At 46.9% G+C, this 24,850-nt stretch overlaps 2 protein-coding genes across 2 annotated transcripts in view; one reads left to right on the top strand and one right to left on the bottom strand.

Annotated features, from left to right (window-relative positions):
• Positions 1–5,842: 5,842 nt before the first annotated feature.
• Positions 5,843–24,850, bottom strand: part of LOC119382601 (hsc70-interacting protein) — a 32,971-nt gene continuing 13,963 nt past the window's right edge. The window contains exons 10-12 of the mRNA XM_037650376.2: positions 6,754–6,891; positions 6,458–6,556; positions 5,843–6,175 (exon numbers count right to left, since the gene is read on the bottom strand). Of these exons, the coding sequence (XP_037506304.1) occupies positions 6,038–6,175; positions 6,458–6,556; positions 6,754–6,891 (375 nt within the window). The 3' untranslated portion in view covers positions 5,843–6,037. The remainder of the gene's footprint in view (positions 6,176–6,457; positions 6,557–6,753; positions 6,892–24,850) is intronic.
• LOC119382599 (sarcalumenin) lies at positions 11,439–23,284 on the top strand. The gene is made up of 8 exons (XM_049412260.1): positions 11,439–11,814; positions 16,934–16,963; positions 17,993–18,198; positions 19,473–19,604; positions 20,802–21,264; positions 21,778–21,894; positions 21,977–22,149; positions 22,278–23,284. The coding sequence occupies exons 1-8, from the start codon at positions 11,715–11,717 to the stop codon at positions 23,142–23,144; spliced, it is 2,088 nt and encodes a 695-aa protein (XP_049268217.1). The 5' UTR covers positions 11,439–11,714; the 3' UTR covers positions 23,145–23,284.

Genomic DNA, 24,850 nt, shown 5'->3' on the forward strand with positions numbered 1-24,850 from the left:
ATTGTATCAGCGTGCCTTCCATTGCTCTGTCAGTGCTCTGTCATCATTGCTCTGTCAACCCCCCACCCCCGCCCCCAACGAAAATTTTCAGTTTTGCTTGCGTATATATACACGCGCACATACAAACGCACGCACGAACATACATAAGGTATGGTTGAACCCCCCCCCCCCAAAAAAAAAAAACAAATTTCTGGCTATGCCCCTGCCTTTCCCATTTGAGAAGCATTTGTGCACGATCCTGAAGAGGAACCATTTGACCAGTATATATATATATATTCTTTTTTCCCCGCATTCTCCGTTTCACGACATCGTCGTCTTGCCTGGCTTGCCGCATGTGCTTGGCGTTTCGATCTTAATGTTTGCCGCCCGTGTGTTCATTAGTAGACCAGTTGTAAGTAGTGGGGTTTGCCCAATTTCTGTGGCACATAGGCGCGCTAAGTGTCTTTGCACACACACGGGACTATTTTTACGCCATGGGGCTCGAGCGTTCTTGCATTCCGACACCATAAAGATACGCCCGCCGAAATCGATCTAGTGACCTACGGCAATGTTCCGACAATGTTCCGTGAACCAAGCACTCAAACGCAGCGGCTAATTTTGCAGCTGCAGCTGGAAAATTTGTCTACACGAAACGTGGGATCCTAAGGCCCGCAACCTCGAGTGAATTAGCGAGGAATAAGCCATTCCTGAACTTCGTACGAGTCGTCGCTCTCGGAATCCGGCATCGTACCCACGGATTCCCAACCGATTCCATTTGTCTGGACACAGTGACGTGTTTCATGTGTCCCACCACCAGCGTTGGGCTCCAGCTCCCACGTTTGTCTCGATCGTTGAGAGTTGACACTTTTGTCACATCGAGGCGTTCAGTTGCAATTATTGCCATTTGCTGGCTAAAGTAGTGGTTGATGATACTGACGAGTACCACAAAATAAGCGGCGCTCTACCACACCAAGAGAGAGGAGAGGAAATCGATTGTTTGTAGCCGTAAGTTCGGGAACTTGGTCGAGTTTGCTCACGTGAGCGTAGCACGTGCCTATAGCACAAATGGCTTCGCTCGAGCACTGTTTGCACCCAGGAAAAATGCTGTTCTTATCCCTCTATAACTCTACATTTTTTACGCAAAGGGAAACTTCTGGAACGCGTTAACCGCACTCGACTTCTCCGAACGGAGATGCAATTCCGGGCACTGTTTCATTCCACTGTATCGTCAAATTTTGTAACGGCGACATTTTAAGCGAATCAGAGAGCAGCACTATGGGCAAGTCAGCGCTGAAATTCAGTTTTAGACAGGGGCGTAGCCAAGGGGGTGGGGGTGGGGTTCAACACCCCCCCCCCTCCCGAAATTTTTCAATTTCACATGTGTATGCACGCACACATACAAACGCACGCACGAACATACTGGAGGGGGTTTAAAGTATGGTTGAAACCCCCTCCACCTAAAGCTTTACCTCCACCCCCCCACCCCCCGAAAAAATTTCTGGCTACGCCCCTGTTTTAGAATGTACCCTGTACTCAAGGCTTTGCGTTAGTGTTTGTCGCCCCTGCGCACGCGTCATACGCTACCCCTTTGGGTACCTCCGTTAAGTGACGAAGATAACATGTGTCGTACGCTGGTCGTACGTAACCAACGAATGCTATGTTTGCGTACCCTATTCTAAAACTGGCTGTTAAGATGGTGAATTCGACAGTATCTAGAAGAGTGACCCGGACAATATATCTATCCTCATCATCATCCAGAATAGCAGTTTCGCGGGAGTTCTATTCTGGACATTGTCAAATTCCGCCATGCTGTCAGATTCCGCCACTGGTAAAATCTGATTTGCCCGGAGAGCTGATACGGCCTCTCTGATTTGCTTAAAATGCCGCCATTACGAAATTTGACAATATCACGGAATTCGACAATGTCCAGAATAGCATCCCGGCAAGTTCCTCCATGCCTCGGTAGGACGGTATACAGTGGTTTCCTGACCTACAGTGCGCGGTAAGTGGTCGGAGATGGTCATGGAGCAGCCTATATACACTCAGGGCTTAAAGTCAGGGGAGGCCCGGGGGGGGGGGGGCTCTCCAATTTTTAAGAGGGGCTCGCCCCCCCCCCCCCTCGGCAGGTCACTGCGGCGCCCATTTGACAAACACTGGAGTTGATTTCTTTTATGATGTAGTGCTTTGTAGAAGTGAATTACAGCTCTCCAACCTTTTGAATAATTATTTAATCGCAATTAGTCAGCTGATGGGGCATCATCAAAAAAAAAGAAACAAAAAACATGGCTGATCCCTTTGTCATAGGAATCACGAAAGTGAAACGTGTCTTCTCAGACGTAGTTGAGAGTTTGTTGTGCATTGTTTCGCCCCAAGGGCGGAGGAATGAATGCTATAGCAACAAATTGTAATGTCACGCGAAAAACGGCAAGCAGCTCGGCACTTGCAACGCGCTGCTCAAACAGAAAGGATGCACGGAACGAACATACACAGGATGAGCGCGAACCAGCTGTCACAGTTGTAACTTATTTGTGTGTGAGCAGCATGCTCCTTTCGCAAAAGCGGCCGCTGCAGTGAGCGAAGTGACCTTCGTGCTCTGTGTAACTTCCACGCAAACTTGCGGTGATAGCAAAAGACATACAAGCCACCGCCATCACGAGATAAGCGCGCGCGCACGAGCGACCACACCCTTAAAGGCGTGCGCTCATTTAAAGCGCAACCTTCGAGCTCTTCGCACCATCTCGCTAGTGATAAAGAAAACAGTGTACCGCCGCCACCGGCAAATGGTGTATATAAATAGCTCGCCCTTAGTATGGCGAAGAGCGTGCCGTCTTGTGGTCGAGTCGTTTTGCGCGGCGCGCTGTGGAGCGAGGGGTCGTAGGTTCGATTCCCGGGGACGGAACTTTTCCTTCTAGCTTTTCCTTTGTGATCTATGTCTGTATATTTTACAACGTCATATCCGTGACGGAAATACGTCTGTGGAGCCATCGTGCACCCCGAGGCACCTGTGCGTGAGGCTACCTGTTCGTCAATCAGTGAAGGTTCACCTTCGTCTCTTTAGGCGAACAGTCCATCTTCATTCGTTTAGTTGTCTATTACGAGTCTGTTGAGATGCTAAATACGCATGTATTTTGCCTCCTTTTTTGGGCAAGTACGTGTAAAAATAAAATATAGCATTGTCGTGCCTGAGGTTCTCAGTGTAGTAAGCAAACTAATGTTCTGCTTTGCAGCTAGACTTATTTGGTTTGAGTTCGCGTATCGTTATCTTTTGACAACCCAAGTTATTTTTGAAAAATTATTTCTTTGTAAAATGCCCACTTTTTAGTGGTTGATTGGATCGGCACATTGAGCAAACACGCGAAATGGACTATGAATGATATATTTCTTTGTGTAACGTTCATAAGCATTCGTTCAATTTTAGAGACAGTTGAGTTTACGCTGTGATTGTACCAAACACAACCTAATTCTGTGGCCTGTGAGAGTTGTGACGAAACTGACTTGCGCGCGCGCACACACACACACACACACACACACACACACACACACACACGCACACACGCACACACGCACACACACACACACACACACACACACACACACACACACACACACACACACACACACACACACACACACACACACACACACACACGGGTCGCCACTCTATGAGGGCCCCCCTTCTGATCAAGGGAGACTTTAAGCCCTGTATACATCGCTGTATTACCATTGTTTTACATAGTACGCATTGTGAATAGTCTGACTATGTAATGACTATGTAAATAGTTTTACATAGTCACGTGGTAAACTTCAGCCAATTTCACTGAATCAATGCGGACAAAATACGGAAAAACAACAACAAAAAACAAGACTTTGAAATCTGTCACACCGACATTCAGGTGCTCCCTCGGCGCGACGCGCAAGAATAAAATTTGACCTTCGTTTTCTCAATCTTAAATAAGGAATATTTGAACAGCATAAACAACAAATAAATGAACGAAGACAAACGGAACGTGTGCCGTCTTTCGTCGTCGATGTGCAATTGTTTGCGATGTTTCGAAGAAAAAAAACTTAAACAACTTGCCCAATTGTCTGTTCCACCCAACTTCATTTTTTCTTCTAATAATGAACCTATGACGGCGAAATTAACAATAACAGTTCTTAAAGGATAACTTATCATTTGATTGATTTAGGTTTTCACTTTAATTAGTGCCCCTTAAAGCAAGAGCACTGTTTAAAACGAAAGCATGATTTTCATCAAAATAACCAACCGTCATACACGGCAGTGGTGTAGCGAGGGGGTGGCCGACCTTCTTTTTCCCATAGGATACAGAGCACAAAATGACACTCGACCACACTTATCTGCCCAGACCCCATGTCGAATTAAGGTGCCCCCCCCCCCCCCCCCCCCCGAAAAAAATTTCTGCCTACGCCACTGACACACGGACGCAGATACGTTGAGCAATACTGTATCAAGTTGCGTAAGCTAGCCAGCAAGCACTTCAGCCAGCCGTATGTCGCATACACCTGCGCGAGCAAACACCTTGTAGCTTTCTTGTAGGGAAACTTATGAGTGAAGAGATTTCAGAAACCGAGGCTCTTCTTGTGATTATCGAACACCCATTACCTTCACATGGTACTGTCCTATCAGAGGCGTAGCCAGAGAATGAAAAAAAAAAAAAAAATGACTAGACCATAATAATTCATCGCAGCGTAGTAACATGCGTCAATGTTCCAGTGTCTTAATCGCACACCTTTGCGATTAATGCACACGTCGGACTTTTAGCCTCGTCACCTTTCTTGTCTTTCCTCGCGATTCTTGTCCCATTTCCTCTTCACGTGCGTAACAGCCACCTTGCATGATCAAAACCTTTCAGCAAGTACAGTCGGCGTTTTGGCCTATATGTGGTTTTCGGGGTGCTATTCTGGACACTGTCAAATTTCGTAATGGCGGCACTTAGAGCCAATCAGAGAGGCCGTAGCAGCTCTATGGGCCAATCAGAGTTGACCAATGGCGGAATCTGACAACATGGCTGAATTTGACAATGTCCAGAATAGCACCCTCGCTCGTGTCCAGTTTTCGGTGCTGTTGGATTCCCAGTCAAAATTCTTACCCCGCAGCGACAGCGTCGCTCCCTCTCCTTCCCTTTGTGCCAAAAACTTTACGCAGCTCCGGCTTTGTTTTGTTTTGGACGTGAATATTGCTGCGGTGAACTATGCGGCAATTAACTTCCAAATTCTCATCACAGCAATTACTGATTGTGTGCCTCCCACAATGCGTATTTTGCTCGGCCTCTAAACCACCACTTCCCCTCCCCCCGCTGCCACGACAAAACATAGTGAGAGAAAGAAAGAAAGAAAGAAAGAAAGAAAGAAAGAAAGAAAGAAAGAAAGAAAGAAAGAAAGAAAGAAAGAAAGAAAGAAAGAAAGAAAGAAAGAAAGAAAGAAAGAAAGAAAGAAAGAAACGTCCCTCTTGTAAATGGTAAATAATTCAACGTACAAGAAGTTATCGCTTCAGTGAGTGTGAACAAACACTTAGAAGCAATATATTTTCTAACTTGTTTCGACGGGGTATGTAACGCGGTCCCGCACGGAGAAAAGACTTTGAGGGGGCTAACAAAGAAAACAAAAAATACGAGAAAGGCCAAAAGGAGGGTTGGCTGCCAAAGACCGCACTTTTGGGCTCGTTGCCCGGCTGCCTCGTTGTCGATACCCGGATGATTTCGTTTTGAATGCCTCTGTGTTCTCGTTGAGTTCCCCGGATGTCTCGTTTGAAGGGCCCCGGATAACGGTCGCTGGCATTTGGCTCAAGGTCACCCGAAGGCTGCCGATAACTGGAGCTAAAGGCATTTCACATTTTCACACCATGTTACCAGACTCAAACTGTTTTATTTCAACACACACGCACTCACAGAGGTAAGAAACTGCCAGGAAAAAAAAGAACAAGAACAAGGATAGCGCGCTTCAAGCGTCGTCTACAATGAAAAGTATGGCAGTAGAGAGTACAAGTAACAAAGAAAACAAAAAATACGAGAAAGGCCAAAAGTGAGCACTACACGTCGTTTCACATCGGCGGCGCCTGGGCTCCCATCTTTGCAGCCATCTTCGCCATAATGTTCTTGATCTTGGGGTTGGATTGATACTTGCCGATGTTCATCGGGTTTTGACTGATGTCTTGGAACGCCGCCGCCACTTCGGGATCCTGCAGAAAAGCCCAATCGCAAGAAAACAGTTTGGGAACCAGAAGCAAACCGTCTCGATACTGCCCTAGTCTAAGATCATGTCTTGCTTCAACAGGGCCAACCTCGACAAACTAAAGCCAGCACCACTACAGGAAGAGGCGTGTTTGCTAGCTAATTAACGAATGGTTACGAAGGAGTGAAGTTCTCTGTCGATCGTACTTTGTTGTACATGCTACATAAGCACCATCAGTTACAGAGAAGCAAAGTTGCGTGTCGTCACCATCACGGCTCAAGATGCTCACCTGAAAAGCGGCCAGGATCTCGGGGTCCTGGAAACAGTCTCCTAAGCCGCCGGGCATGCCTCCGGGGAAACCAGGAATGCCGCCGAGGTCATCGTCGTCCTGCATCACACAAGCGTCGTGCACTTCAACGTGGCTCGATCTGAATCACCATTTTCCGATGACTCAGAAACGCTTGGGAAGGAGTGAACTGTCTTCCAGACATATATGTTACCGATGAAGTAATTCATTACTCATTGCAGCAGAAAGTACTTTAATTACTGTAATTCCGTTACAGTAATTCGATCACACATACGCACCTGCGCTTCCTTCTGCTGCTGCTCGTACCTGCGCTGCTGCTCCTCGCGCGCCTTGCGCACCCTCTCGGCACGCTCCTTCAGCTCGCGTTCCTCACGCTTGCGCTCCCACTTGCGCCGGTGCTCCTGCAGTTTCTTGGCCTGCACAGGACACAACGTTCTTGCTTAACTTCACAATTAAACCACACACATACACCGTCCAGACACCACCAACAGCCACAAAGCACATCGTGCACGCGCGATCAACATGTTCCTATCGAAACTTGACTAATTTCCAGCGCTTCTCGAGAAGAGTGAAGAAAGAGAGAAAAGGGAAACGGACAATATGCATCAAAGGCCGCATTCTGATCGGACGATCACTTTCGGCGACAGTAAAGAACTTTAGCGTCGGCGAACACTAGCCGGCGGGTCCCCTAAGCTCTTGAGTTTTTTCTGTCTCTCCTTGCTTTGTTCTGTTCGCCAGCCGCCCGCAAGGAGAGTATAAAAGAACGCAAGAGCTTGGGTATACGCAGGCCGCTTGCGTACCCAGTACTAAAACTCTCTATAGAGAGTTTAGTACTGGGTATCGTCGAATCTCGCATGTCAAATGACTGAAGCGAGTTGCCCGCTTCTCCGTAACCAGCCAATCAGCGAGCACTAAGGCGATATTATGGCGACATCTCCAACTCGGAAGAGGGCATATGTCTTACATATCAATATCCACACATCAAGTTTCACAAAAGCTTGATAAAGTTGGTAAAGGTGCGCAAGCTGTTATCGTATTCCTTGTCGGCCAAAAATTACGGTGAAGAGAAAACCCAAAGTAACCGTTCGCCGACGAAAACCTATACGCTGCAATTTACTACAACGGCGCGACAAAAGAACGAAAGCAAGGACGGATACCGATATAACGGGAATGCCGTTCAGTACGACGGCCGCTGCGATGTTCGGCATGTCTGTGTCGTCTCTCGAGGAATCGCGACGAAACGTCGAGAAAGTGTTTCTATGAAGTAGTTTATTAAAAGGCACTAAAAAGTAGCAGTTTCTCGCTAACGACACCACGGTGTGTTTGGGCGATGGACTCACGAACATGTCCATTTGAGGGAAAGGGAAGTTAAAGGGGCACTAAAGAGCAAAACGATTTTTCTCGTATTAGTAAACTACCCTTTCACGATACCAAAAACACCATGCTTGCTGCGAGATGATGCTTAGTAAGCGAGAAAACGTGCAAAAAGAAAATGTGGGTCGCGACGCCGTCTTGAACTTCCCGCACCATTCGCCGTGACGTCACATATTGTGACGGCGCCTACTATAGGGACTACATAGTTCCTAATCGGTAAAAATGAAGTACATTGTCCGCTGAGGGGGTCATAGACTTAACATACCAAGTTTGAGGAAATTTTGTTGAGCCAATGGCCCCAAAATACGACAAATGCACTTTGAAATCCATGACGTCACGCGCGGAGATTTCGGCGCGAAATTTAAAAATGAAAATTTCAACTTGATTTTCTCGTCTATTAATAAACCTATGATGGTGAAATTAAGAACATTAGAGTTCTCAGAGTACAATTTATCACTCTAATCCGATTCATTGTTTCTCTTTAGTGTCCCTTTAAAGGGCCAATTCACAGCCGTGTCCATCAGGCGTCACTTTCTTCGTCCAATCACTGCTGGCTTTGTTTCAGATTTGAACGCAGATATTAGACCTTTCTTATAATGAGGCTACATTGCCTGGAATTGGGACATGCAAGGATTGCTGTGGGTGTGCCATTTGATATTAGTGCACATCACTAAACAGGTGAAGGCTTTTTTTTTTTAATGTATATTTATCCCCTAACATATATACCCTTGAAGTTAGTCTTTATCGTATCTTTTCTTGAGGGTGGAGTGGAGTAGAAGGGATCAAAAACATGAACTAGTTTTTTGAACAAATTGTGGCCTTTTGTGTGCGCGACACCAACCGTGCGTCCTGAACAACCTGTTGAATGAACCTCGAACATTATTTGTTGTCTTAGCAAATGAATGACTTTGTAGTAACAAAATATTTTCATTGTTAATTTTTCGGCAGCGATGTCAGTGGGATATGTGTACAGCACACTTGAAAGCACCACTATCAGTTGTTCGCGACACGTTACTCTACGTTTAGTCTATCTTTTTTAATACTTAAAAGAAAAGCCTGCGAAATCAGAACACAAAAAATACGGGAGGCTTCTCCAGGAGGGTGCCAACAACGCTCGGCAGGTTCCACCTCACGGAAGGCTTAACCAAGACGTGGTCTGTGTTAACCGTGACACCTGGCTTAGCGCAACTGCATTCGGTGCAGAATAAATAAAAGAAAAATACCCGCAGGTCAATACACCTGTATCAATGCACGTCGATCGTGTCAGTGTTCCGCGCTTCCGTAGTGCTATCTTTTGCGCCTCTTCGGTTTTCCCTCTTCATCGAGTAAAAGCGGGCCAGGAGTGTCCCAAAACAAAACGAGCCGCGGCACGAAAATTTACGCGTTTGTTTTCGTTGTTCGGAAGCCATAACTCCTTCAACAGCTCCCCACGAAAACGAACTCGCGAACCCTTCCGCAAACACTCTACCGACTGGAGAAAAACACAGCCCCGTTTCGATACGTGCATCAGTCGAAAGTTCTAATGGAAATCGGTCGTTCATAAGTGGAACCCCCTGCAGCTGATAATAAAACGGTTTTCACCGTTCTACCCTTAAAGGGACACTAAAGTGAAACAATGAATTAGTTTATACCGATAAATTATACCCTGAACACTCTACTGCCGTTAGTTTCAATCATAGGTTAAATAATAGAAGGGAAAGTCAAGGTGAAAGTTTTGTTTTAAGATCTCGCGCCGAAATTGCCGCACGTGACGTCACTGGCTTTCAAGGTGTTTTATCGTGTTCTGGAGACATTGGCTCAAAGAAATTTCTTGTACCTTGGTACGGAAAGTATCTGGCCGCCTGGCAATGTAATTCATTTTTACCGATTAGGAACTACGTAGACCCTACTAGAAGACGTCAAAATTTATGACGTCACGGCGATTGATGTGGGAATTTCAAGGGCATGTCGCCACCCGCATTTTCTTCTTGCGAGTTTTCTCGCTTACCACGCGTCTTTTCGCGGCAAGCGTGATAATTTCGGTGTTGTCAAAGAGCAATTTTCTCTTTAACGGCGTTACACGCGCGGTTACATGACAGGAGACCGAGCATAGAAGCGCCAGTATACAGTCGTGAGCAATGTGAGAGGGAACACCGAGATCGCGTTTAGTCAACGGTGAATTGTAATGTACCGATACAAATGTGACGTATTGAATTGTGAAAGTTAGCGGCCGTTTCCGCTTGAACACTTAGTGTTAGTTACATCTTTGTTTGCCAACTGCATTTAACCGCCATGACCTTTAAAAGGTAATTTCAGTGTTCTCGCTTATATTGCTCACGACTGCACGTTAAGCGACAAAGCTATGCGCCGAAGGGCGCCGAGAGGCGAAAGCCTTACACCCCAAGGGCTGGTGTGAGAGTAGTTGGCTGCTAACTTTTTCTTTGTTTCCGACGCTCTAAATGGAGAAAGTGTATACGTTCACTTCCACCAAAGTAAATGGATGGTGTTCCCTTAAAAGAGGAGCCCATATTTGCGAAAATCACTATGCAAATATTGTGCTTTCCTCTTTCTTCTGTTGAAATAGCTCGACGTATCATAAGACTGTCACCATTTTGTTGACCTGAGCTACCTCCAGAGCCTTTCTGCGAAGATACGTCAACCGTCTCTTTGCAATCGAATACTATCACACATTACTTTTTGAAAATGCAAGTGAGAGTTTCCCAGAGCTTTGCAGTGCTTGGGGAGCATGTTAACTACCGAAAGAAGCGGAGTTAATTAAGCATGACTCAACCATTCACTCCAGCACAAAGGAGTTGGCAGCACTCCTCTGTTTTTTAGAGTGTGCAGTTCTGTGCCAACGTCTCGACACGAGAACTTGTCTTCTCCAAGGCCAAAACAAACCTTGTGCAAACGTAGGTACAGGATTAGGTCACCCCCCCCTCTCTCTCGCTCTTTCCCTCCATTATTCGCTTTTATTCACTTCGACACCATCAGCTATCAGAACAGCTGTGAGAGATGTATAACACTTCCCAATATTATCGTTCACGTGTTCGGCTGGACAAAAGCGCATAAGGCGCGCACCCTGCACTGCGCACGTTATCTCCAATCGCATTCCCAGGAATCCTCGGAGCTATAGAATTACAATGTCCTTACACACAGCATCGCCGCAGCATCTGGAGTTGGCACGTCCGCAAGACGCATCCGGGCCGCCCCTCCACCACGAAGCATGCCCCTGAAACATCTTTTTTATCTCGTGCGTGGCGGACGATGCAAATTGCCAGCCACACTTACGCGCACGGTCCCGTATCGGCGGCGAAAGACCGGAGCCGAAGCTATAGCGAGAGGGAAAGGCGGTGGCCGGCACTGCGTGCAGTGGCAAGGGGAAAGCCAAACACATTCCATCGTCCCCGAGTGGGACACACCTGAGCCACGGTCGGAGGAGATGCTGCGGGCAGGGCTAAAACGAACACAGCGAGCGAACGCATCCTCTGCAGCAAAGCAGAGAAAGAAGAGGCGAGGCGGCTAAGACGCTGGCAAGGGACCAAGGGGCCGGGGTCCCAAACTTAGGTTCTCCCTCTTTCCTCTCGCCTTTCCCCCTTGCCCTCGGAAAAGAGAGAAAGGGAAGGAGTGGGCACGCAGCTCGAATCCGGAGCTAGCCCCGAGTGCGGTAGCGGGCGACGGGACGAAAACCGGGGCTGCGGGGAGACCCTGGGAAAAGCCCACGGTCGCGGGTTAGTGCTGGCTGTGGTCGAGCAGCAGAGCACACACACGCCGCGGTGCGATCGATTCACCGGAAAACGAGAAGACATCAACGACCGGCCGCTGAGCGGAAGGACAACGACGACCAGCGAGGAAGAGGCGGCGACGCTCTAGCAGCGGCCTCGACATGGCACCGGCGGCGGACGAACAGAAGGTCAGCCTGGACGCCCGAGGCGTGCTCATCATGCTGGTCGCCCTCGGAGGAATCGTCGGCCTTTGGGTGAATGGTGAGTGTGGCGCCGCCGAGGAGACAGTCACGATCCGCAGGTTCACGTGACGCATATGTATTGCGGGCGCGCGCCGCTCTCTGTCGACCTCTTGGAAGCGGATGCAAGGTCGCCCCCGGCCGGCCGCCTCTGCAGACTGTTCTGCTGCCTATGCGTGGTGGTGCTTCGAGTATACTGAAAGCATGGCGGTCTAGCGCGTTTATGGGTCCACTGTAGATCTGTCGACACTGCTTTGGCGCACTTTCGCGTACGTTGCTTATAGACATGGTCGACTGTCCTTGAAGACGTTTAAAAAAATGACCGGATACGATGTGGAACGTTCAACTGACCATAGAGTATAATAGCCGCAAACGTTTTCGCTTCACTGACACAGCGAAGAAAATATTTGATGTTGGGATTTACATCAGACCAAAGCATGTAGACAATGTGAAAGTCGTGCGGTTAAGGATACATCCATTGTTGGCTGTCCTGGACCGGCGCGGAAAACAAGCGACACATTCCGCGGGTGCCTTTACTCCCAGATGATCGCTGCACGGGACGCGAGGCAAAGACATCAGAAACGGTGACGGCAGCACTGCTGGTTTCAAATTTCGTTCGTGCATGCTGATAATGAAATACTGCAAGCGTCATAATAAAAAAGCGTTTTAGCTCGCGTACAACGGCTCACAGACAAATTCGATCAGGGTTCACGCGGTTCGCCGAGGGCCCTTGCGGATAGTTCTACCATCACTTAAGGTTTTGTATGAACTCTTCCTCATTCACGAAACGCGCGAATCTAACAGTTTAGTAAGCAGACTAGTAACAGCCTAGTAGGCAGAGTAGGCAGACTACTAAAAAATACAAGTTCTGAACTTCAGATGAACAGTCGATAAGGGTGTACCGCGGCCAGCCAAGCCTGCCGCGCTTCAGCAGGTTCGCCTACCGCAAAAGTTCTGCAGCTTATACGACCATAGACGGGCCACCTCGGAGGTCCATAGGCCGTGGCGAAGACGTGCCCAAATCCCGATCATGCGTAATGCTAGCTTCCTGGCAGCGCGCCAAGGTCAGCCTGATCGGAAGCGCCTGCCGCTGCTCAGGAAAGATCGCGACAACCGCGTCGGCCCACGCTGTCCGCAACATTCCCCCATTGAAGGCGAATACGCACGAGTTGCGCACCAAAGAATACAGAAGCTTGAAAGCTTGCACAACTCGCACATTATAGTCGATTCACTACAGCGGTCTATCCCGATGTATAGTCGTGAGCAACACGAGATGGAACACTGAAATTATCTTTCAAAGGCTACAGCGACTAAGCGAAGCTGGCTAGCGCAAATGTGTTCATGACACTAAACGCTCAAGCGGAAATTTTTCTCTGGCAATTCAGTACGTCACATTCATATATCAGTACCTTACAAGTAATTGTTGAGTAAACATGAATTCGGAGTTCCAGCTCATATTTCTCACGATAGCACAGATATATTACCGTTAGCGCATTACTATGAGGCCGAGACGCGGCTGGTGACAGAACAGGCGGCTTACTAATTAACAACAGCACAGTTGACGCCATCTTAATACGTTCAGAGCGAAAGTGAGCTGAAATTCTTTTGTGCAGTGCGACTCTTCTTGGTGGGATATTATATATGAAAACTAAGTAATAAAGCTAGCCTGATAAATATTTCACTCTCGGAATGCATACACAACAGCAAGAATGCCTAAGTTCCACATTTCAAGAGAGAAGCGTGTTACAGGGTGTAACCATCAGTAACGTTGTTCCAGGCTATCATACCGAGTGACATTACAGTGGCACTAACGCCCGTGAGTCAGCTTGCAGATAGATCTCAAATGTTATAGACGCAGGAACGCAGCCAGGAAACGCCGTCAGAGAGGACTGTAATGGTGATGGAACCCATGCATTTCGCTAAAAAAACAGAAATCAACAAGTGCAGCGAACTTTAAACTTGTGTTCACACCCAAAGTTTTGTTCAGTCCCTCCCTCTCCCACCCCCATTTTAATGGACGTTCTGTTAATCTCATATTGGTACACACGACCTCACATGTTGTAAACAATGAGCTTTTGAAGCCGACCTGTTTGTTTTCAGTGCAGTCTCCTGATTTTAATATAGTTTCAGCAATACTTTGCATTAGCGTTTGTCGCCACTGCGCACACGTCGTAGGCTATCCTCTTGGATACCCACGTTAAGTGACGGAAATAGCGTATGTACCCAACGAACGCTATCTTCCCGTATTTTATTCTAAAACTGCCTTCGTGTTAGACGGCTACAGTACATAAGAATTGAGGCAAAATCGCAGTGACGCCACTGTTGGGGCGGACTGAATCAAGCTCTCGGCCCGACGGTAACTTGGCTAAGGTGGTGGGGAAAAAGTACTGGGCCAAGGTGCTGCTACATTCGTCAATGAAGAGCGCCAGTGGGTCACGGTGTCTCGGCGGCCATTCCGTAATGCAACGGGTGCGCCGTCGCCGTCGCGCGGCCCCTCCCGTCACCGCGCTCAGCGAGCACAGCAGCGTCGGGGGAGACACAGTGCGTCCCGAGAGCGGCGCTTAACGCTATAAATACGCCCTCGACGCCCCAAAATAAAGCGGCCCGCCACTTGTTCGCGGTAACCGGCGACGCTAAATGCCATCGCGGTCCCCAGACCGAGCGAGGCGGACTAATCAAGGCGTGTACGACACGCACAGACGCACGCAGTCGGGAGAACATCCCGGTACTTCACACACAGTGACGACGGACACTGCCCGATATGGGCAGGCGCCGAGAAATCCTGGGCTGGCAAGAGATAATTCGAGACTCCTTCCGTGAGTCCCCACTGCGGCAAGCGCGGAATAGAACGCAAGCGGATGCAAGCATGGTCGTGGGTAGAGACGTCCATGAGGACGTCACGTTAGCTGCTATCAGACGAAGAGTTGAATGATCACCAGGCGCAGGCGCAGAAAAGCGTATTCCAAAGAAACAGAACATATAGCGATGCTACCAGTGGCGTAAATCCAGTTAAATAACGAGGGGAGACACACATCTTGCCATGGTGGCCATTTTATTTTTATTTATATAAAAATGAAAATCATGCTTTGAAACAATAATTAAAAAAAAAACGAGCATGGGTTCTCAGCTCGTGTAATTACATTGTTCTATTGAGTCTTCTCCAAAAGTGGTCAAACGGCAGTTGCGATTTTTAATAGTCTCACACAGCTGAAAGGTACTGAACACAGGCCCACACACACTACAAAATAAACAGGCATTAACAAAAAAGTTGAATGCACTATACTTAACTCTCAAGCAATCCGAATATATGGGGTTTGAAAGATAAATCTCGAGGGGGGACAATGCAAGGGGTGTCCCCCCCCCCCCAACGTGAACACAAGGGGGGGTCAGGACCCCCCTCGTGATTTACGCCAGTGGATGCTACACTACAACAAATTCTGCCTTCGACACAGCACCGTTAGAACACACCCACACACACACACCCACAAAAAAGAACGAAAATGGGCGAGACAAAGGGCTGGCCAAATGTAAAAAACCAGAAGAGTCACATGGATAAATGAGTCTAATGATTTGAAATCGTATACCTTGAATGGGCTATTATACCAAGTCGACACCTGATCAATCGTTCATAATCCTAGTGAAGGCAAAACTCCTAAAAATACAGGCTTCTGGACAAGGGCAAGTACTGTGGCGAAAGTGAACGGAAATGGGTCCTTAGATGGCCCGCAAAGAAGTCAAATTCTGAGTACTAAACGAGCTCATGTTGTTTAAGTTGAGATGTGGATAAGAGCCTGCTAAGCAAGCACGTGCAGGAACCAATAGCTAGAAGGGGCCTCAGATAATGTTTCCAAAATCTGCAAGGGTACATCTAGTTATACCTGCACAGAACTCTATGTTCTTACTCAAACCCAAGAATACAAATGGATATGTGGCCACTCTAGAGCCACCGCATTGGGTCTCCTCCACAGCAAAAGTGGAACAGTGTTCCTCCTCCAGAGGATTGTTAACCTAGCAAAGGGCACTGGCAAGACGTCAGCTTCTCAACAATAGATTCTCTGAAACTTTTGCGTTCACATTATTTTGTATGCAGCCAAAATTTAACTTAGCTAATAACATTGTATATCAAAGTTTGTATAACGAACCTACTAAAAGATGTCAATTTGAACATCTGTGCACACACATATGCCAGTCCAAAGGACTTGTTGCTGGGCCAAGTCTATCTGGTTTTCTGTACCTTCGTTTCTATGACACAAAGCAGACAACATATAGCCAACAGAACACATACAAGCACTTCTCCATGAACGATACAGATTGGAGACATGAAATAATTAACAGAGGTCAAACCAGATATGCATACAAAGTTAACTATAGACCAAGAGGGAACATCCCCTCACACTTTTTTGTGAATGGATAAAGTCAAGTTCCCTTGTTGGCATGTTGGCTCAAGAAATGTCTTCTGAAATTTCAAGCCTCCATCTTACAGTTAACTTGCCTTACTTGAATATTCTTATGTGTTTGTCTTAATCTCAGAGTGATGGATTCTCAGCAGTGATGAACAGAATGTAAAGAATACACCTGTAAATCATCACTTGTTTCCTTAGTCCTCAAATGAGTGACTGTGGGATAACTGTAAGCCCACCATCATTCCATGCTCAGCCTACATCTCTTGTATTGAGGGAGCCTGCCACTATGCTGCTGCCTGTGAGGTGTGCACCATGTATCAGTGCAGCCACTTCTTGAGTGCAAACGCTCTTCTTTTCAGGCTCTGTCCCTCTGAAATGCCTGCCCCCCTGCCTTGATAAAATGTTTATGCAGCGAGATTTGTAGAACAGTCAATGCCACTTTTTACTGCAACTTCTCTCTGCGCTTTGGTCCGAAACTTAGGAAGAAAAGCAGCACCATCTTTTTCATGACACATGAATCATGATTTCGCTTTTCTGCCCCTGACAATACGGGTAGTGGGGAGAGGAGGAGCACAAAGTGTAGCACAATTTTGTATGAAACGTTCCACGTGGACTGTTCATTCGACAATAAATACTAAGAAATATCTAGCTTGCAAAGATGAATCAAGTGAGGAAACATAGCTTGTTTCCATGAGACAATCAGAAATATAATAAGCTTATCTTTGTTTTTATTTACAGAGTTCATGGTGTCGGAGGACAACTATCCCGGTAAGATGAATTTCTGCAAACATGTGCCCTGGCCATAATACCACTCCCACAATGAGTTGATTAAAAACAAAACCAAACAACCTAGCTGATCTGTAAACAGCTGCGACACCCCTGCAGGTATGGGAACAACAAAATCAGAAGCGTGCTGTGATTTGGCGATTAAACATTAGGAATGCCAACAGATCAAACCGGTCATAGAAAAAGACACTTGAACACAGAAATCGGAAGTAACACAGGAAACAAGAAAAACAGAACCTTTTATCCAGTAATGTCGCACTGTACTTGAAAAAGAAATTCATATCAAAGAACAATGAAGTGAATGCTAGTCAAATACAACCGAACTGACACTGCGGAACTTGCAAAAATCGAAGTTTGAGTGGAAAGCCACTCATTAGGTTTGAATGAAAGAGGGGGGACTGATCGGGGCCTCATTTCTTTTGTTAGACACAACCTAATAAAACCAGCAGACAATGAAGCTAAGGAACGTATAGGGGACATTCCTTGTATGTTTTAACTGTAACATAGTAATTACAACATAAGTGGAAAGATAACTGATAATGCACCCGGATGCATTACCAGAAGGTTGTAGGTTTGGCCCTACCTGCAGCAAGTTGCTTTTTAATCCACTTTCTATTCCATTTATGTCGTAATTACTACACTACTATTAAATCATACAAGTATGTCCGCTATACCTTCCTTAGCTTCATTGTCAGTTGGTTTCATTACAATAGGTTTACAACACACCCAATTTGGCAGTCACTAAGTAGTTAAATCGCTTCACTAAGGCCAAGGAATGTTTTTGTGCCGAAGTGCCATGAGCACAGGAGCAAGTGTTTCGATCAGGATAGTCAGTGTGTTATGCGATCAAACAAAGTGAACAGTCCGCGGTAGCGATAGACACACCAATCGAGAGGTGCTGGAGTTGTCAGTCGTTACAGAGTTCAGAACTACACTATGGGGAAACTCAGTTTAGAGACAGGAGGCATGCATGAAGTGAACAGAGGACGGTGGCGTTCCCCTTCCCGGCAGCGGGCTATGTGTACCAGCCGCCTAAGCGTGGCAAGGCGGCAGAGCCTGCGGTGCGCGAGCCCCCACGGCCAGTCCTGCTAACAGTGGAGGACTGTGGCAAGCTGGCGCTCGAGGCCGTCCGAGAGTACGTCGAACGACACCCCATCGAGAGGGACGACTCAGCAGAGATCACACGAGAAGAGACCGAGGACAAGGCTGCCAGGCAAGTACCCACAGGCATTCCTCTGGCCTGTTCTTTCTGGCTCCGCAAACCAGACACAGCAAGAACTCTCTCATGCTCCACACTACAGATTTAGCCTACTCCGCACTTTCTGGTTCCTAGGTTAAGTTATGTGAGCCTAATGTGTCTAATATTAATATGTAATTGGAATGACAGACTGGGTTAACCGTGATCACATGAATTAGTTTTTTACCTGCACTGGTATTCAAAAACAAACTGAACATTGCCGACAGGCCTACGTTGCAATGAAATCTAGCATCATGGCAATCCAACAGAACATGCGAGCAGGTAGATCGTCATGTTCCAGCATTGGCAGCACAGCACTGATCTCATTTGATTGCATTTGCACTAGCCGCTGCGAGCAATGCACTTACAATTATGAGATTGTCTCAGATAACAACATTTCGGGGAGTGAATTCACCTGACTAGAATGACCTGTTTCACAAGCTGTGTGCATGCGGGGACCAGAAAAAAAAAAAAAAGAATTAAAGCCAGTTCTGCGCCTTTGCAATCTGCGTAAACAGCGGAGCTGGCAAGCAAGTGCCATCCCCTAGCAAAAGCCGATTGAGTTCTTTCTTCATCTTCTTTCTTTCATGTTTTTTTATTCCTTTATCTCTTTCTACATCATCCTTTTCGCTTTCATCCTTCGTTCTTTTCTTATCTCTTTCTATATTTCCCTCTCTCCATTCCTTCCCCCTAATCCACACTTTTCTTTCCCACCCCTGGCTATGCTATACTGTAGATGGTTATGCTATAGTTTACCCTCATCTCTTACATTCCCTCCTCCTCACCCTAACATCAGTCCTCACCTCACTTTCCTTTCCCATCCCCTTGCTAAACTATACTAAACAAGGCTATGCCATGCTTTACCCTCTCCCCTCCTATTTTCCTTCCTCCTCACCCTCACTTCAACTTTCCACCCCCTTGCTACACTATACTATCTTTGGCTATACTATGCTAAGAGCTGCTTGGCACATACCCACTTTCTGTGGTGCATACCTGCTTTACTCTCTCCCCTCCTTCCTTCTTTCCTCCTCATCCTCGCTTCCCTTCCCACCCCCTTGGTATACTATACTATGCATGGCTATGCTACACTAGGAGCCGCTTGGCAAGTACCCATTTTCTGTGGCACATACCTTGAAGCTGGTCACACGAATTGGTGGAACGAAAAGCCTTAAAAAGCTACGCTGTTAAAAGAAAAAGACAGTGTTTAGCAACTGAAGTCAAAGTTGACGTCTGCTTCTACTTCGATGCAGTGAGGAGGAGCCCGCCGTACTGGACGATTTCCGCAGCAGAGCCAAGGCTCGAGACGAGGACACCAGAGCAGCTGCTTCTTCTGAGGAAGTGCACGATGAGGAACCGCCCAAGAAGCATGTCGTCGAGAGCGAGGAGGTAAAGGTCAAGCCCAAAAAGACCAAGAAAACTAAGAAGGCCAAGAAGACCGCTGCAACCTAAGGTCGCAGGAAACGGTGCCCTGTCTCACACCTTCACCTTACCACTATCAAGCCTGGATCCCATCCCATCCCATCCCAAACGACACCAGTTTGCAATTCCAGTGATTAATTCCCGATCGTCTTTCAGTCACACATAAAAACAATTCAGGTGACATAGGTAGCACCGTACTCTCCTCGATTCTGGACCTAGCACATTCAAGCACAGCTGTTTTGAGATATATGACACTACTGGGTTCTGAAACTACTGCCTGGTCATTGCCCATGGCGATGTGTACTGCCAATGATAATGTTAAATAAAAATCAAGAAAAATGAATAGGAAGGCGTGCATTTACTGTCGACGAATATCCTCATCGAATCAATTGGCAAGCATTCTTGTCTCATCATACGTACCTGCTTACCCTATCATTCATTGTGGGCAAGCGAAATATTTATCAAGCAACAGGATGGTCGATCGCAAGCCTAGGTTTATTGCACGTGTTGGCACTAGGATTAACGGGCAAGGGATATAAGTAAAATCCTCACACATGTTTAAGACAAGAGCCTCATACAAAGCTTTCATTCACTGTTATACTCCGAGGGAATGGTGAGACCTATGAGGCTGCCACAAGAGAAATTGTGGGTGTACAGAAAATGGTGAGAATAACACCCAAGCACTGCTACTACACCCTGTGTATAATGGTCTCTGAAGCGTAGTGATGCTTGAACTTTTGTAGCAAATGATAGGACCAGCACAGAGAGATAATTTAACGGGAAGGCAGACATACAGAGAGAGATAGTTTGGGCCAAATCATGTGCTTAGTAATTGGAAAAATACAAAAAAATTAAGAAGGTACATTACGCTTACGAGGACAGAAAAAGGTGTGCATATATAGAAGTACGTAAAAGGAACCGGTGAACACAGCCAATGTGGCCATGGATACTTCTACCAAAAAGAGTAGACTAGCTTGTAATGCACACCTATGTGCCATTACTAGCTCGCGTCATATTTATGATGTTTCCTGGCCTGACGTAGGCCTATATACCATCAAAAACATGTTTCATCTAGCAAGTACTAGGTAGGTTGCTGCAGGCAGACGGTGTGATGAAATGCAGATGTGTCTTCCTCCGTACGCTAACATTCCAAATCGGCCGCAGGAGGCCGACGAGGAAGAAGGCGTATCAGCGGGGCAGGAAACTGAAGAGGAAGAGAGCGCCGAGGCTGAAATACATGGTGAGGAGGAGGAGGAAGAGGAGGAAGGAGAGGAGAGCGGTGAGGAAGCAGCATCAGAGGAAGAGGCTGCATCCGAGGAGGAAGAAGAGGAAGAGGAGGGCAGCGAGGAAGCAGAAACGGTGGAAGAAGAGGAAGCGGAGGAGGAAGCAAGCGTGCAGGAGGAATCTGAAGAACAACAGAAAGTGGAAAAGACCCGGACCGGACCTCGGTCACGCAAGCACATCGCTGAAGTACTCGGCTTTGCTGAGATTGGAACCAAAGAGGACAAAGAGGAAGAGGCACTCATCGAGTCTATCCTCAAGGAACTGAAGAAGCTCTCCGTGAACGACATCGAGCCGATGGAGAAGCTCTACAAGTTCAAGGACATAAGCACCAGGCTGCTTGGAGGTAGCTATCACTCCATGGTCCAACGAGTTCATTGGTAGGCTCAGGCCCGTATTCTAGAGTGCTCCTCCACTCGACACTCTGCCTTGACTCGAGAAAATTGGTGACAGCGCCATCCCTCAACAGATATTGGTACGCTGACACACCACCACAATTCCTGAAAAGAGTAGCATCACCTTCTGCTGAGAGGTGGCGCTGCACTCAGCTCGGTGGAGTGAAGAAAGAGGTTTGAGTTGAGGGTTGCTAGAGAATACAAGGATCAATCTGCATTGAATTATGCAGCTTATCTAAGCACCAAGTGTAGCCCATGAAGGAAATCTCACTCTCATGACTGAAAGTCCTGTAAGCACCTTCATTACAACATAGAAAAGTATACAGGACAGATTCTCACTGATTAGCGAGTTTCATAAGAAGAAGAGTGCCCCCAAGGATAGTTCCATGTGTAATTATCTAGATTCAAAGGCTACACCAGCCAGTCAGATGGATTCTTGACCCTGCTCCTTTTCCTTGACTCAGATGCTGAGATATTCAACAAGCCTATGGCGCTTTTCCTTGGGCCCTGGAGCGCCGGCAAGAGCAGCATCATAAACTACCTGCTGGGCACTGAGCATACCAAGGCAGGCCTCAAAACAGGTGCGCAGTACTCATTATTTACTATCTCAACAAAAGAAGAAGAGCTTCCATGTCTGACAATATCGGTCCTGGTGCAATGCAGGTCCGCAGCCATCCGACATTGATTTCACCATTGTTCACTACGCCGACAAGCTTCAACGACTCAGTGGCACAGAAATGGCTGCACACTGGGCCTTCTCAAGTGTCCAGAAGTTTGGCCAAGGGTTCCTGGATCACTTCAAAGGAATCGGCTTGCCTCACCCACTGCTGCAAAAGGTACGACCAACATCTTGCGCTGCGCAAAAAAAAAAAAATTTTGAATGGATACATATGCACTCCTCAGGCCATTATCACGAAACCAGCCTTCACAACTTAGTCACTCTAGTGTGGGCCTTCCATTTCAGGTGACCATCGTGGACACACCCGGCATTCTTGACAAGCGCAAAATAGAGAACTACCCTTTTAATGACGCCTTCCAATGGTTCATCGATCGTGCTGACGCCATCTACGTTGTGTTTGACCCAAGCAAGCTCGAGATAGGGGAAGAAATGGCAACTCTCCTAGACCAGCTCAAGGGTCGGGAAGGCCAGATTCGCTTCATTCTCAACAAGGCAGACTTCATCCAGCCTCACGACATCATGCGCGTCACCGGACAACTCTTATGGAATATCTCTCCACTCCTGGGGAGTAGCGACGCCCCAATAATACATGTTGTGTCGATGACTTCGAGGCCTTTCCATGCTGGCACCCCTGCAGAATTCTTCGAGGAGCAGGAACTGACCCTGCTTGAGCACTTGCGCGAGATAATGGACGAACGCGTTGAGAACACAATTGCTTTTGCCCGCCGACATGCCGTACGAGTACGCAACCACGCAAAACTCGTTGACTGCTACTTGAGCACATTTTACAAGCAGAAGGGACTCTTCGGAAGCAAAAAGAAAGTGGCAGAGCAGATTGCCAAAGACCCAAACAAGTACCACATATTCGAAGGGCTGAGCAGACTAACCAACATCAGTCGCTACGACCTTCCAGACCCCCAACTTTACTACAAGTTCTTCAAGCTCAACCCCATGTACGACTTCAAGCCACTCACTGCCACCTGCACCTACTTCAAGGGATGCCCGCTCGACAAGTTGGACATTGCCATCGCCTATGACTTGCCACAGCTACTGGGCAAGTACAATGACCAAACAAAACTGAAGAAGGACCATGACAAGTCCATGGCAGGACATGCTCCAGTGCCATTACCAACTGGGCAGCGACACAGCTGAGGTGCGACAGCTTGAGCACCCAGATCTCTCACCTTGGACACGGTGACCATGCTAAGCTGCAGCGTCTGCATCTAGAATATTGCTTCCTGTCAGAAAGCAGTGCCTGCTACCTGCCAACAGCAGATGTAACAAAGTATTGTTCTGGGAAATACTGAAGAACACGGAAGCACTGAGCTCCATCATATGCAGGTAGCGCCACAAGACTAAAGTGCACTGATCAATGCTACGGCAGGAACGAATCCGCTAGATATGGCCTCTGCAGCTTTGTGAATTGCAGCACTGCTATCGGTCTTCAGCTTGTGGCACGAGAGAATTCATGAACTGAACTGGCCACGACTTGTTTTTCTTTACTTACTTGCAAACATAGCAAATGAACAATGCATTTGGACTGAGAGACTTGAAGTCAAGAACAAAAAGTTCGAGAATAATTTTGTTAGTCATTTGATTATCTCTTTAAAATAGCAATATCTCCCACACACAATATTCGTTTTATTTAGGTTTAAAAAGCTTTGACAAGACATGGTGCAATCAGGATAATCCGACACCCAAAGAGTCGTGAGAATTTCATTGTTGCTTCGCCTAGTTAAAAGACACAAACTGATAGGTGTCTCCATACATCACCTCATAGAGTAGTTTAGTAGAAACATTACTTGAATGCTGTCATTAGATAATATTTATTGTTCCTTCCCATAAGTGGCCTTGATGTAAACATTCAGCAACAGATGAGGTTTTCAATTATGCAATAATAATGGCCACAATGCACAAAACAAAAGGCAATCCACACCCTGCCCATCAAATATATTCTAATTACTCAGGCGTGAACCATAACAAGAAACAGTACGATTTTATGACATAAAGCAAAGCAAGTGCTGACGATGTCCAACAGCTGGGTGTTGGCAGTGCTAGGGCTCTGTGAACAAATGGCTTCAAAGTTGGGCTCAGGGAGTCCCATGCTGAAGAGAACAACACTGTTCTCACCAGAGTATGAGCACCCGAATGCTCTCGGCACAGATGGGGTGTCAAAATGTTACAAAGCTGTTCTACTCAGCAGGTATCTGGAGATTCCCATGTCAAGAACACATTCCCTACTGGCTAAGTTGTGTGTTCCTCATGACAAAGATTATGGTGAATCGCATGCATTCTGCTATCAATTAGGCAGACCAAATAATTACATTTGCTAATTACATCTGCACGCTAGGTATGAATGTCTTCCCAAATCTTCCAACGTTACAGTGTTCATTTGAGTGCACAGACCGTTCTCTCTATTCTGAATGTGAACTACACTAAGAATCTCAGGGCTTCCTTCCTAGTTACGACAGTGTAAGAAAATAATTAGCATTAATAGTACTGTGAACAGATAAATCATCATACCGCATTGAACGACTATCCTTCGCTGACTTTTGGGCTTGTTCAACCCAAGTGAAGCTGCCATAAAAATGGTTCCAGGTTCACACACTAAACTAAACCTTGCAGATTAGCTGTTCTAGTCTGGATCTGTGATATATGGATATGGCTAAGCTGTTGGGGTGAAGTGTCTGTTTTTTCCAAAGCAATAAAGATGTCCTTTACAAGCCTTCGAAGCTGTGTGTCTTTCATACCACTATGTCACTTCCCATCAGCTGCTGTTAAATGTGTAATTAGGCAAGGTCAGTGGCATAGCCAGGAATTTCTGCACAGGGCGTGCCCCTGACTGTGAAATTGGTGCG

This window comes from Rhipicephalus sanguineus, chromosome 2 (genome assembly GCF_013339695.2).
Source record: "Rhipicephalus sanguineus isolate Rsan-2018 chromosome 2, BIME_Rsan_1.4, whole genome shotgun sequence".
Classification (NCBI taxonomy): domain Eukaryota; kingdom Metazoa; phylum Arthropoda; class Arachnida; order Ixodida; family Ixodidae; genus Rhipicephalus; species Rhipicephalus sanguineus.

Bases quoted from the DNA above. Each gene is read 5' to 3' on its own strand.
- LOC119382599 (XM_049412260.1), top strand. From the start codon at position 11,715: ATGGCACCGGCGGCGGACGAACAGAAGGTCAGCCTGGACGCCCGAGGC. The intron at 21,895-21,976 runs GTGCGCAGTACT...GGTGCAATGCAG, and splicing joins CAAGGCAGGCCTCAAAACAG to GTCCGCAGCCATCCGACATT. The intron at 22,150-22,277 runs GTACGACCAACA...CTTCCATTTCAG, and splicing joins CTCACCCACTGCTGCAAAAG to GTGACCATCGTGGACACACC.